This window comes from Thamnophis elegans, chromosome 2 (assembly GCF_009769535.1).
Source record: "Thamnophis elegans isolate rThaEle1 chromosome 2, rThaEle1.pri, whole genome shotgun sequence".
Lineage (NCBI taxonomy): Eukaryota > Metazoa > Chordata > Lepidosauria > Squamata > Colubridae > Thamnophis > Thamnophis elegans.
The window spans coordinates 9,819,162-9,833,464 of NC_045542.1; the positions used below are offsets into that span (position 1 = coordinate 9,819,162).

Consider the following 14,303-nt stretch of genomic DNA (forward strand, 5'->3'; position numbering starts at 1 on the left):
CGTTTTGTTGTTGATGGGCAGCGGCTGTGGAGGATATTGAGAAAGTCCAAAATGGCGGTGGCTGCCAGGTCGAGAGGACCCGGCAGGCCTTGAATTCAGGGAGGGGAGAGAACGAGAGGGACTCCGGGCCCGGAAAAGTGCCGGGAGATCGCAGAGAGGAGGAGGGGCAGAGCCGAACCACCCAGCACCGGGGAGAAAAGCTCCGGCTGAGCGGCCTACTTCCCCCGCCCGCCAGGCCCTGTGCTCGAGCGAGGAGGAGGAGGGGCCGGGCATGGCCCCCTGAGGGGCCTCCCAGAGAGCAAAGGAGCCGGTGGAGGGTATGGAGTCCAGAGAGGAGCCGGCGGAGCAGACCGAAGGGTCGGATCAAGGGGCCTGGAGGGAGAAGGGCCCCCTGGGGGATCAGGGCAACTGGGTGTCCCGTGGGGAGAAGGGGGAGAGGGGAAGCCGGGGCCTGAGGGGCGAACGGGGCCTTTCAGGGGAGAGGAGAGACCATGGGGACTGGGCAGAGCGCGGCTCCAGGATGGAGAAGAGCGAACGGACTGTGAAGGGTGAGCGGGCTCCCCGGAGTGACAAGGCCGAACAGGGCGATGGGGCTCCCCGGGCTGAGCGGATCCTCCGGCCGCCTCGAGCGTCAGAGCAGGCGGAGCGCGGATTGTGGAGCGCCGAGCCAGGCGAGTGGATGGAGCGTGGCCCGTCCTGGGCTGGAGACCCCGACCCCCTCTTGCCTCCCGAGGATTTCTTGCCACCCCCCGAGTGTCCTGTCTTTGAGCCCAGCTGGGCCGAATTCAGCGATCCGCTGGGCTACATTGCCAAGATCCGACCCATCGCAGAAAAAAGTGGCATCTGCAAAATCCGCCCTCCCGCCGTAAGTACCAGCCGAGGCTGTTGGGTTTGGGGAGAAACTGTCAGTGGGCGAGCAGAAGCAGGATTTGGGGGTTAGCTTAAGTGATTCACAGGTACTTAGAGCTGGTGATGTTTGTTTGTCTTTATTTTTTTTAAAGAGATGTCTCTTCTGGTGACTATAATGAATTGGATGGAAGGAAATGTATTGGAGAGCTTGTGTGCCAGGATGGAGGGCTACAGACTTGAACCAGTGTGTCTTTAGATGGGGAAGAGTTCTTGCGAGCATTTGTTACTGGAGACAGTCATGGTATTGAGTTGAGTTGACTGATACAAATGCAGTGTTTCTGAGGAAGAATAAGACTATTGTGATGCCTTAAAAAGAAATAACTGAACACAGGCCTGGTTCAACGACAAAATAGAGTGGGTGGTTAGAGAAGTTACATGGCAGGCCCTGCTGACTCGAAATTGTGATAGTTCAGTACGTCCGAAGGACACCAAGTTGGTAAAGTCTGTTTTATGGAATTGAATGAGGGTTGAATCATTTAGGTACCTCCCATGATGTAGTAGAAGTTGAATGTAGGTATTGAAAGCAAGTTGTTGGGATGCAAAAGTATAATTTGCGGTAGAGTCAACACTCAGATATAGATTAGAATGCATTATGGGAAATACGGTAAAGTGTATTCTACAGGGACTGGGTTTGTTTGGAATAGTTGGCATATAAGAGCTTTGTGTTTTGAACAGTCAAGTTCTGTAGTTTTGTGCATGTAAATTGCTGTATTTGTGATAATGGTGGTGCCTGTGTTGACATGTAGCTGTTACCATTTTGAACAGCTTGCTCTTTCACCAAGCTGGAAAACTTGTATGGGTTGTGTCCTATTTCTGTTATTTTCCCCTACATCTTACAGCTAGGCCTCAGCTGCAGGCAAAGGAAGAAAAGACCCCCCCCTTAATTAACTATAGCAAGAAAGAGGTTTTCCAAGTCTTTTCCTGCTGTATTTCTTAAGTCCATTTAATAATATTTTTGATTATTTCTTAATAACAGGTCATCTAGTATGACTGCCAGTTGCAGAGTCTTTGTCTGAGAAGGAACAAGAGAAAGACTAGGAAATATTTGAGGGACTTGGTTTTCTTTTGTACAGCTACAGTGCCGAAGATGCTGAAGCAGATCTCTTGCTCTCTGGTCCCAATTAAAAAAACACTTCTGCCAATCTTTTTAATCCTCATTGAGAAGTCATTGTGATATTTTTAATTAGAGCAGCAAAATATTAGCATCTGCTTACCCAGTGCATATGGAGTGTTTAAATGAATCTTGCTTTTTTCTGTAGGCTGTAAATTATAGTTCAGGTTAGTCCGCAGCCTTCAAATCAAAAGTTTCTGTCACAATTCAGTTGGAGGAGAACCTGTCTTGCTGGTGTGAGTCTTTTAAGCATTATAATGCTAAAGTATTACCCTGTTAGCAATATTTCATTTCCCCCCCTTCTCTTGGAAGTTCTAGAATGACTTATTTAGCATTTCCTAATTTATTTTGATTTGCACGGTGAATTTACTTCAGTGTGTCTTACAAAAGCAAATATAATTGTCATATTTGCGCTTTTGATGTACAATTTAGCACCATGTGAAAATCCTCTTGAATTGAGAAGCCAAGGTTTTTCCAACTTAATCACCCACTTTAGTACAAACTAATACATATTTCTCTAAAAATACAAGAAAGAAGATACATTCATGAAGTTCACCAGGCCTAACTGTGATTCCAACTTCTAGAAATCGAAATTTTGCATAGTCAATTTGACTCCTTTCTGGTAAAATTTATTTTGAGACTATGTAGTCTTTCTCACACATGGACAAATAACCTTTGCTTCAGTGGCCTTTCTCTGCTGTCTCCAACAGTTATTGATGATAGTTATTCCATCTTTGAAGTGACTTCTTTGTACCAGGACAGTAGATTTTGAAAGTCTAATGCCTTGGGATATAATACTTTAGATTGTTTGAAGGAACATCAGAGTTATCCTTTCCTTTTTCTCAGGCAACCTGTATATAAACAGTAAAGATGAATGCTTTGCAGTGCTTAGTGTGCTCATGTTTTATTAGGTGTTCACTATATTTCCTTCAAATGTCGATTTTACCCACTTAAGTCCCTGTCTCTCTTCAGTACTGAATATCGCATACAGTAGGTTTGCTTCATTGCAAAATTAAAAGCTTTCATTGTGTCAGGTTTGCCCTGTGGTAGTTTGTATAAACAACTCTTGTGCCTTATATTCTGTTAGCTGTGAAATTGAATTCTGAAATTCTGTTTCTTATTCAGGACTGGCAACCTCCCTTTGCTGTGGAAGTGGACAACTTCCGGTTTACTCCACGGATACAGAGGCTCAATGAATTAGAGGTGAGTCCTTTGCAGAAGATGTGATAGAATTGTAATGTAGTGCCATTCATATTTTTTTACATTTAACAGGATAATTCGAAAGTAACCGTTTTACAAGAGAAGATATTAGGTGCTGCCAATAAATAATAAATGTAAAAATATAGTGGTATATAAGTAAAAAAACAAAATGCATTTGTTTTAAACAACTGTTGTCCAGCGGTTGTGTTGGGCTGCCATGGAAAGAATTGACTTCAAAAATGGTGTCAGGTTGCCTGTTTATGGAAGCACAAATAAATGGTTTTGTGATTTATTTCAAAGTATTTCTCAGGATTGAAATGAGGGGTCCTTGGCACTCTCTGAGCTTGGTTGTTTTCTTGCAGACATTTCATTATGTAAACTAGGTAATATCATCTGTTCTAGACACTCATCTAATACTGATGTTACCTAGTTTAGGTAATGAAATGTCAGCAAGAAAACAGCCAAGCTCAGAGAGCACCAAGGACCCCCTCATGTGTTTAATTATCCAGGTTTTTATATTTTTGACTGGATTTTTTGCAAAACGAACCTTTTGGCTTGCATTTATATGAAATGAGTGTGTGTATCTTAGTCCTCTTAAATAAATTTGCATCCCCATGAATAACCGTTTTCTGTTAAAATGATAATGAGGAAGCTCGGCAGGATCTTTTTAGAATCAATGTATTCCTATGTTTTTGATTAATTTCCTACCTTCCTCAATGCAGTATACCTTGTAATCCTTTTCTCCAATTTTATCCTCACAATATTATCCTTTTAAAGTATGTTAGATCAGGCGTCACAACCCCCAGGCTGCGACCCACTTCCAGGCCGTGGCCGCAGCTGGGCTGCAGGCTAGTACACATGTGAGTGTGCAGCTCGACTTGGCTGCATGTGTATGTGCGTGCTGACTTGGCACGGCCTTGTTCCCCTGTTCCCACCCCCACTGGGTCTCTGGGATAAATAACATGTAGCTGTATAAGTGCCTGTTACAGGAAATCTCCCAGGTCTCAAACCCGTTCAGTGTGTGAATATATGCTGTTTAAAATGTCATTAAAAAATTGGTGTTGCTGGTATGAAGATATATTTGAAAGATGCACGATTAAATGGAAAGCAGTTGTATGTTATTGGTTTGAGAAAGGCTAACTTCAATTTATTCAATTACTAGGCACAGACCAGGGTAAAACTGAACTATCTAGACCAGATCGCAAAGTTCTGGGAGATTCAAGGTTCTGCACTGAAAATTCCCAATGTAGAGAGGCGTATCCTTGATTTGTACAGCTTGAGTAAAGTAAGTAAATAATTGCATTCTTCCCAAAAAGAATTTTAGAAAAAGTTACATTTTTGTATTCAAGCTAATGGGGTTAATTACTGACACTGGCAGATTCAGTGAAGATTCATCTCTGCCATTGATGGATCTTGATAAGTTGTTGGTCTTAGTTTGGAATTGGGGTTAAGGAAAATAAAGTACCTGATTTAAATAGATATATGTTCGTGTGATTGCAAGCTGATAGTTTGTAGTTTTTTCAATATTCTTGTATTTTTAGATTGTGATGGAGGAGGGTGGATATGAAGCCATTTGCAAGGATCGCCGGTGGGCACGGGTGGCCCAGCGACTTTCTTATCCATCAGGAAAGAATATTGGTTCCCTCCTTCGTTCCCACTATGAGCGTATTATCTACCCGTATGAAATGTACCAGTCTGGTGCTAACCTGGTGGTGAGTATTGGGTCCCAGAGTATAAAGTTCTCCAGTAATTTAATTTCATATTACATTTCTTCCACAGATGTAGTAGATGAGTACAAGAAAACCTACCCAGGGAAGAAAATAGCTGGCTAGGGAAGATGGCAGGGGCTCATGCCTAGCCAGGAAAATCATATCTAAACTCATCATGCTTTTGTTCTGCCACGGGATAGTTGGGTTAGGCCCTTGCTTTTTAATCCCTAGTGATGAGCAACAGGAGCGGTAAAAAGCTTTACTCAGTCTTAATGCTATTCCTTTCTCCCAGCAGTGCAATACTCACCCATTTGATAATGAAGAGAAAGACAAAGAGTATAAGCCTCATAGCATCCCTTTGCGCCAATCCGTGCAACCTTCCAAGTTCAACAGCTATGGGCGGCGGGCCAAGCGACTGCAGCAGGAGGTGAGTGTCTCACACACCTTCGACCCTAATTACAATTTTGTTTTTGGTTGGACCAGTTCATAATTCCGAGGGCAATTGTACACACCCTGTGCTCTGACTCAATGGAAAGCATTATTTTTTCTCAGTTTTAGGATAGAACCATTTAAATGTTAAAGAAGTTTCATCCTACTAAAACGTTAATTATTAGGCCACATGTATGCAATCCCTGGCCCCCAGGAGCACATATTATACCCCCCCTCCTCATTTTTAGAAACTGGCTTCCGGGAATCTTTTTTTGTTCCCCCAAATGGTGATTTTAAATGCAACAGGATAGTTTTTAAATATATAAGGTATAATAATTCTAAATATATTTCATGTGATTTGTCCCATAGTTTAGTATGATCTGCCCGCTCCCTGAAATTATCTAAAGAGATTTGCATAGTATTCATCTTTTCTGTCATGGTGACCTGAGGTTTAAGCTCAAATGGTGTAGCTCTCCAACTATTTTTCAAAAATAAATTTTACTCTGTATTACAATTAAAAAGATAAAACGAATATGAACTAAAAATAAAACAATAATAAGAAAAAATAGAAAATAGAGGGACAAAAAAGAAAAATAGAAAAAATATGAATAAAGAAATGACTACCCCCTTTGTGACAACAAGCATAAACAATTTTGATAACTTATCATCTTCTCTTAAAATATAACAATGGTCTCTTCCATATCTTTAATCTGTAAGCAAATATTTAAAACCATACCTATTTTAACCCTAATCAGATAACCAGCTTTATATTCTTTCTTGTTACTGTTAACAATCTTAATCCTCAGTTCCCTTAAACAGTGTCCTAGAAATTGATTTCTTCTATTTTTTTCTTTGTCCTTTCTCACAAAATTTTTCAGAACTTTAACAAAACTTTCTTTTGTAAGTTCAACATAAAAAATTCATCCAGATTACTTTTTTGGTTAGTTAAGACAGTTTCATTTGTATATCCAGTGTAGCATTTCCTTCCATATTATTACTTTAGCTCATCATTTTAAAATCTACTTTCAAATTAGTCTCAGTCATATCCAGTAAAACGTGTTTCTCTTCCACAACATCTTTTAAACAAAATCTGTCTATAGAGGCAGACATTCTTAAAATTAACTTCTGGATCCCTTATTCACAAGTATCTTCCAATACAAATTAAGCTAACATGAGATTAAATAATGAATAAGATTGTATATTTTAATGTTGGTACAACATTATATTTGTTTATACCTAGATGACACACTGGTTAATGGAAAATGGATTGTTTATATAAAAATTTTATATATATAAAATATAAATTTATATATATAAATTTATATATATATATATATATATATATATATATATATATATATATATATATATATATATATATATATAAAAGTATCTTCCAATACATCCAGTGTTACTTTATTTTGCTCCATTCCATATTAGTAAGTCAAATGTAAGTGTTCTTTTCCTTTAATTGTAATTTTTAGTTCTCTTGTGTTTCCTCTAGTATCCAACCTTCAAAATTGTATCTTATCATATTTTTAAAATATTCAAAACAACAGAAAGTATGCGAACTTGGTGTCCTTTCAAAGGCACTAACCTTGAGTTGAGCAAGATGGCTGTTCCCATATCTTCTAAACCCATCAGAGTCTGCTGCCACACAGTCTCCTTCGAAGCAGTAACTATCTGGAGTGCTTGTAGGCAATCCAAAGTCCTCTCCTTCAGTTTGCCATTTCTTCCCTGGAAGTCCACCACTCCAAATCTATAACATGCTCATCATTGAATGGAAGGACTAACCTTTTCATTGTTTTGTTTAAAAAGCATTTCAAACCAGTATCTTTCAATAGGTTTTTAATTGTTGAGGAATTAATACACACACATTCAGTGTTTCTGGTTTTAACTTGTGTTTTGTTTGTTTGATTTTCTTAATTACAAAGAGGTTTCAGCAGTCAATGATATAAACATCAAATGAATATAAATAATTCCATATTAAATGTAAATCAAAACAAGATTTTGTCACATGTGACACCTAGCATTTCTCTTCAGGATCAAATTGATCCTTCACAAACCTAAGTAATATATGGTGGATAAAAGCCTGGAATGTGTAAAGGTTTTTTTTTTTTTTTTTGCATAATGGATGCTGCTTCCCCTTTCTTACTTGTATTTATGGTTTAAAAATTTGGTTGTAAGCCTTTTTGATTAGTTGTTATTCATCAAGTGTTTGGAGAATATAAGAGCTTATGGCTGTATCTGTATTTGTTTTTAAAGGAAAAAAGCACGACTATCAATTTTGATTAGTTTAAGGAAACATTGAATCTTGCAGTTATATGGGTAAAAGTCTTTTGATAAAATTCAAGGATGCAGACATAGGCCTTCAAAGGTCAGATAAAGATACAGTCCTGCATTTTGTTTAAATTTTTGCAAACAGTAATTAGTAAGTGGTTTTCCAAGGTTATAGTAGAACGTCAAGTCTCTTGCTAGGAATGTGCAGCTGGAGCTTAGTCTCAAATGTGTGTTTCCAGTAAAAAACTGAATGAGGGAAACAGAATTCTTTTTTCCAAATTAGAAAAAAAACAAGTATGTATCTCATATGTACATCCTCACTATAAAATCTGAAACTTACCTATAGCCCCTGATTCTATCATTCCATACCCCAAGTCATGAAAGTGAATTGGAATCCCAATGTTTTCTACAAAGGTTTTTATTGAAAAGCTGACCAAATTCTATATTAAGTATCTGATTAATTTATGTTAAAGGGAGCAAAGACAATATGCAGTTATTTTTAAAGTTTTTCTTTGTTCCTGAATTCCCTCATGCTTCTGTTTTTCCTCTCTAAAATAGGAAATAAAAGTCATTGTGCTTTCTCTCCTTGTCTTTAAAATGTTGAATATTTCTTAAACCCCATGCATTCTGTAGTTATTGTAATGTTTCCATGTTAGCTCTCTTGTTGCAAAACACCATAATCCTTGTACTTTTAATAATAATAATAATAATAATAATACTCTCAATGCTATCACTGACAATCATTTTGAAGAAGATGAACTGAGGATACGAACTTGCAAAGAAAGGACTGAAAATTTTGCACTTGGTGTACATGGATGATTTGAAGCTGTTTGGTAAAACAAAAGCTGAACTGAATTTATTAATTGAAAGCACAAAAGAATTTAGCCAAGACATTGGAATGCAGTTTGGAATTGACAAATGTGCAACAATGGCAACCAAAGCAGGCAAGGTTATAGAAGATGATGGAATAGAACTTGAGAATAAAGACATGATAAAGGCAGTAAAACCAGAAGAAGGCTACAAGTACTTGGGGATTTTAGAGGCCTCTCACTTAATGCATAATAAAGTCAAGGAATTAACTTCAGCCAAGTATATTCGACGAATTCGCAAGATATTAAAGTCCAAATTGAATGGAGGAAACATCATAAAAGCCATAAATACCTGGGCTATACCTGTGATTCAATACTCTGCAGGAATAACTGACTGGACCCAGATGGAGTTGGACAATTTGGACAGAAAAACAAGAAGCTTATGACAATGAATCATGCTTTGCACCCTAAAAGTGATGTTGACCGATTATATCTACCCAAGAGCAGAGGGTGGTTGAGGACTCCTACAAGTAAAACAGACTGTGGAAGAAGAAAAACACAGCTTGGATGATTACATCCAGAAAAGTGAAGAACCAATGATTAAGGAAGTAAATAAAGGAGGCCTTTTAAAGACAACTAAGTCAAAAGCTGAATATAAAAAAAAAGTAATTGAGATGCGAGCTGAAAATTGGAAAAACAAAGCTATGCATAGCCAATACTTGAAAAGTATTGAAGGCAAAGCTGACCAAAAGCTAACTTGGAACTGGTTATGATTAGGAGCACTGAGAAAAGAAACAGAAGGCTTTATTTTGGGCACCTCAAGAACAAGCCTTAGCCACAAACTGCATGAAGGCAAAAATTCAACATGTTACCACCAACAGCAAATGTCGCCTCTGTAATGAGAAATACGAGACAGTCGACCACTTGATCAGTGGGTGCAGCAAAATTTCACAAACTGACTACCTACAACACCATGACCGCGTTGCTAAGATCATTCACTGGAAATTGTGCCAAAAGTTTGGATTTGAGTACAGCAAAAACCACTGGGACCCTCAGGTTGAGAAGGTTTTAGAGAATGAGAAAGTCAAGATCTTGTGGGACTTCAGAATCCAGACTGACAGGCACTTGGCCCACAACACACCTGACATAACAATAGTTGAAAAGAAAAAAGTATGGTTCATTGACATTGCAATACCTGGAGATGCATGAATTGAAGATAAACAGCAAGAAAAAATTACAAGTACCGGGACTTGCAAATTGAAGTTGAGCAACTGTGGAAAAAGAAATCGTGTGTTGTCCCAATTGTAATTGGAGCCCTTGGAGCAATACCCAAAGGGCTACCTCGCTATTTGGAAATTTTAAATTTATCAGACTTGAACATTCTGATTCTACAAAAAATCACCCTACTTGGAACAGCTTAACCATCCTACTTGGAACAGCTTATATCCTCCGACATTACCTTAACAGTTCCTAGGTCCTTGGTTAGGACTCGAGCTGTTGAGCTACCAACCAGCCCCAAAGGCTGTGAATCTCACCAAAAATTAACATAATAATAATAATAATCCTAGGCCCCTGCGTGGGGCCTGACTACTAATCAATGCTAAATCCGGCGAAACAACTGGCCGCTGTGACACAATTCTGTTGTTGTGATAACAACAATAATAACAATAACAATAATAACAATAATTCATGACATTTATATGCCACTCGATCCTTAGCAACTCTAGGCACTTAAAGGGAAATGGTATCTGGCTTCTTCACTATGATCCAATAATGATTTCCCCTTTTATTTCTCTTGATGCCCTTTCTACTATTCCTGGAGCCTTGTTGATCCCCACACCCCACGCATTTTGTCGCCCTCTTGCAGGAATCCGACTCATACCCTGAACCTGCGAGCTCCCCAGCTCTGTTACCCGAGCAAGCACATCAAGCATGGGTACTGTTCCTGTTCTGTCCATCTTTGCTGCCTCTCTTTCACTGCATTTATTCGTCCTGCTTCGTGGCTAGAAGTCCTCAGACTCCCTCCAGCAGGAAATGTGGCTTAAATGTCTCAATGTGCACTGTTTTATTTCAGTGTGCAGTGCATTCTAGGACAGTCTCACCTTATTTGGGGTATCCAGCCAGAGGCTTGCTCCAAAACAAGATGTCATTTCTGTCATAGGTGTTCAATCATGACCTCAGCAGCGTCAATCATTAATTGTCTTTCTGAAATCAGTTCTCCTTTTTCCGGGATTCAATTTATTCTTTGTTCTTTTTCCTCCCTCTGCTGCTGCTGCTACTGCTGCTGCTTTCTGAGAATCTTTGGAGCACGATTTTAAAATTCATGGCTTCATGTTGTCATCCTGTCCTAACTCTGTCTTTCTTGCAGCCAGAGCCAACAGAGGAAGACATTGAGAAGAACCCAGAATTGAAGAAGCTGCAGATTTATGGCGCTGGTCCTAAAATGCTGGGACTGGGGCTTGTAGCCAAGGACAAGAACATGCGCAAGAAAGGTGGGAATGGAGGGCTAGCCCCACAATTAGGGAGCCAAAGGAGACGTTTGCTCTCTCGGTTCTAAGCTTATGTCTTCTTAATATAGACAAGGAGATGCCTGAGTGCCCCCCAACAGTGATAGTAAAAGAGGAAGCTCCTGTTTCAGAGGTGAAGCTGGAACCCACTGCACCCCGAGGCTATGCAAATATGAAAGAAGAGTTGAGGCACAGTCCAGAACCTTGCACCAAGATGACCATGCGCCTCCGTCGCAATCACAACACTCAGTTTGTAAGTTGTCACTTCAGTTAAGTTCTGTTCTGTCTCTCTGTTTTTGGAAAAAATTGTCTCCGTTCCCCCCCATCATTATCAGTAATATAGTCTGGCCAGTGAAAATTATTAGCTGGTAATTGTGAGCTCTGTGATAACATTCACAGCCTTCTGCCTCCTTAAAAAATGCATGAAAGGAAATAATAGTTCTGCTAAATTTTTGCTTCTTGTCCTCCTTTGAAATAGTCGTTGCCTGAAAAAAAGAAATCATTGGGTATATTTAAAACCCCTGTAGACAGTCATTTGGAGTCAATCCTTGAAGGCATCTCTCAAAAATATTGAACAAAACAATCTGTATTTGCTTTTGTGTGTAAAACAGCATTTCTTATACTTGCTCCTCTTTTAGATTGAATCTTATGTTTGTCGGATATGTACACGGGGAGATGAGGATGATAAGCTGTTGTTATGTGACGGCTGTGATGACAACTATCACATCTTTTGCCTCTTGCCTCCTTTACCTGAGATTCCTAAAGGGGTCTGGAGATGTCCCAAATGTGTCATGGCGGTAAGGAAGCTTTATTTGCCCCTGACAAGCCCAGAGGAACATTCTTGCCTCCCCAGATCATCTGGGTTTGAACTTGATCAGCTGTAGAGAGATCCGGGAATGAGATTTGACCTATTGATCACACAATTATTCAAAAGCATGACATGGGATCCATTTATTATAGTATGGGTGGGCAAAAATATTTCCTTATTTGTGAATCCTCTGTCACATTTCCCCTGTTTTTTCCTTTCCCAGGAATGTAAGCGTCCCCCAGAGGCTTTTGGCTTTGAGCAGGCCACTCGGGAGTACACGCTACAGAGCTTTGGCGAGATGGCAGATTCTTTCAAGGCCGACTACTTCAACATGCCAGTCCATGTGAGTTCTGCTTCTTTCACTGTGAGCACAGATAAATAGTAGCAACCATGGTTTCATTTACCGTGTTAATGACCCACCTTTCCTCCAGAGACTCCCAAGGTATTTACACACAACAATCTCTTCATTTTATCAGCAGTAGCCGTGTGAGGTGGGTGGGCTGACCGAAAGTGATAAATCAGTTCTGGTTAAGTGTGGACTGGAATCTGGATCTTTTTTTGTTCTTAACCTCCACCGTTCATCCCATTCTTGGCAATTTCATCACACACGTTTCTAGTATCCTGTAACTGAAGATGTAGAGTCCCTAGTCCTGACAAGCCTCTCCTACTTCCTTCCCCAGATGGTGCCAACAGAGCTTGTAGAAAAGGAGTTCTGGCGCTTGGTGAATAGCATTGAGGAAGATGTGACGGTGGAATATGGGGCTGACATTCATTCCAAAGAATTTGGAAGTGGTTTCCCCATCAATGATGGCAAAAGGCAGCTCTCTCCAGAGGAAGAAGTATGTCCCCTTCGTAAGGCAGAGGTCTCCCTTTCCCCATGTTTGGACCTTCTTGTTCTGCCCCTCAAGGCTGACCGATTGTGGTCAGCCCCACTTTCTTTCTTACCCTTTGCCTTGCCTTGCAGGAGTATGCAGCCAGCGGCTGGAACCTCAATGTGATGCCAGTGCTGAAGCAGTCGGTGTTATGCCACATCAATGCTGACATTTCAGGCATGAAGGTTCCATGGCTCTACGTGGGCATGGTGTTCTCTGCTTTCTGCTGGCACATTGAGGATCACTGGAGTTACTCTATTAACTACCTCCACTGGTGAGGCTTCAGGAGGGAGGGAAACAAATCTGCCATCTAGAGCAGCTTTTTGATAGTGAAGTACCGGTAGTCCTCGGCTTATAACTGTTTGTTTAGCGACCAAAGTTATGACAGCACTGAAAAAAGTGACATGATAGATTTTCATACTTAGCGACCATTGCATACAAATGTAATAAATCAATCAATTGCAGCATTACTTAGCAACCATTGCAGCATCTCCATGGTCACATGATAAAAATTCAAATTCTCATATTTATGACTGTTGCAGGGTCCCCGGGATCATGTGATCCCTTTTTGCGACCATCTTACAAGCAAAATAATTGGGGAAGCCAGATTCACTTAACAGCCATGTTACTAACTCTATAACTCTAGTGATTTACTTAACTGTTAACAGAAAGAAAAGTCATAAAATGGGGCAAAGCTCGTTTGACAACTGTCTTGCTTAACAACAGAAACTTTGGGCTCAATTGTGGTTGTATGTGGAGGACTACCTGTTGTGATAATGGTTTCCACAAATGAAAATAGCATACCGGTTCTTATTAAAATAGTTAACACTTCAAAACTGCAATTATTTTTTATTTGTACAAGGAAAGAATTGAAATGGACGACTACTGAAGGGAAGATTGTATTTAAAGACATTTTGTATAGCTTTACATGACTGGGCCTTTTAAAGTATTTGGCTCTTCAGCATCGCATCTACATTTCTTAATGACCCTTATTGCATTCCTGTCATTTGGTGGCAAGCCCTCCAGACCTTTAAGTATGGCTCTGAATTGCAAAAAAATTGCTCCCTTTTGATTTAATGGGATTGTAATTGAACTCTCCATTTAAAAAAAAAGTGTTAAGAAAGAATCATCCCATTATCTTCCTCGGACAGTGTTTCAGTTTTCTCTCCCTTTGTTGGACAGTATTCTCTGACGAGCTTATTTTTCTAGGGGTGAACCTAAGACTTGGTATGGGGTCCCATCCTTTGCAGCTGAACATCTGGAAGACGTTATGAAGAAACTGACCCCAGAGCTTTTTGAGAGCCAGCCAGACCTGTTGCACCAGTTGGTGACACTCATGAACCCTAATACACTTATGGCTCATGGCGTCCCGGTGAGTCATCTTTACATGCTTGGGTGTACCTTTTTCTTCTCTAGCTATAGTCCCTGCTCTCATGCTTGCTCTTCTCTTGCATCCGTAGGTCGTCCGGACCAATCAGTGTGCTGGAGAGTTTGTAATTACCTTCCCTAGAGCTTATCACAGTGGCTTCAATCAGGGCTACAACTTTGCCGAAGCAGTTAACTTTTGCACTGCTGACTGGGTAAGTTTATAACCAGCAGGAATTTCTCCTGTTTGCTTGCATAATTCTTTAAAAGGCCACAGTGGTAGCACAGCAGAGGAGTCGGGAAC

At 40.1% G+C, this 14,303-nt stretch overlaps 1 protein-coding gene across 5 annotated transcripts in view; it reads left to right on the forward strand.

The window, feature by feature from the left end:
- The window catches only part of KDM5C (lysine demethylase 5C), a 27,433-nt gene continuing 13,130 nt past the window's right edge, over window positions 1-14,303 (forward strand). For 2 of the 5 annotated variants that reach the window (XM_032208784.1, XM_032208786.1), the window contains exons 1-14: window positions 1-865; window positions 3,146-3,223; window positions 4,383-4,505; window positions 4,762-4,932; window positions 5,222-5,356; window positions 10,315-10,383; window positions 10,816-10,939; window positions 11,026-11,207; window positions 11,593-11,751; window positions 11,986-12,105; window positions 12,443-12,601; window positions 12,727-12,908; window positions 13,844-14,006; window positions 14,095-14,214. In XM_032208784.1, the coding sequence (XP_032064675.1) occupies window positions 320-865; window positions 3,146-3,223; window positions 4,383-4,505; window positions 4,762-4,932; window positions 5,222-5,356; window positions 10,315-10,383; window positions 10,816-10,939; window positions 11,026-11,207; window positions 11,593-11,751; window positions 11,986-12,105; window positions 12,443-12,601; window positions 12,727-12,908; window positions 13,844-14,006; window positions 14,095-14,214 (2,331 nt within the window). In that variant the 5' untranslated portion in view covers window positions 1-319. The remainder of the gene's footprint in view (window positions 866-3,145; window positions 3,224-4,382; window positions 4,506-4,761; window positions 4,933-5,221; window positions 5,357-10,314; window positions 10,384-10,815; window positions 10,940-11,025; window positions 11,208-11,592; window positions 11,752-11,985; window positions 12,106-12,442; window positions 12,602-12,726; window positions 12,909-13,843; window positions 14,007-14,094; window positions 14,215-14,303) is intronic. The other 3 variants (XM_032208785.1, XM_032208787.1, XM_032208788.1) reach the window with 3 other exon arrangements.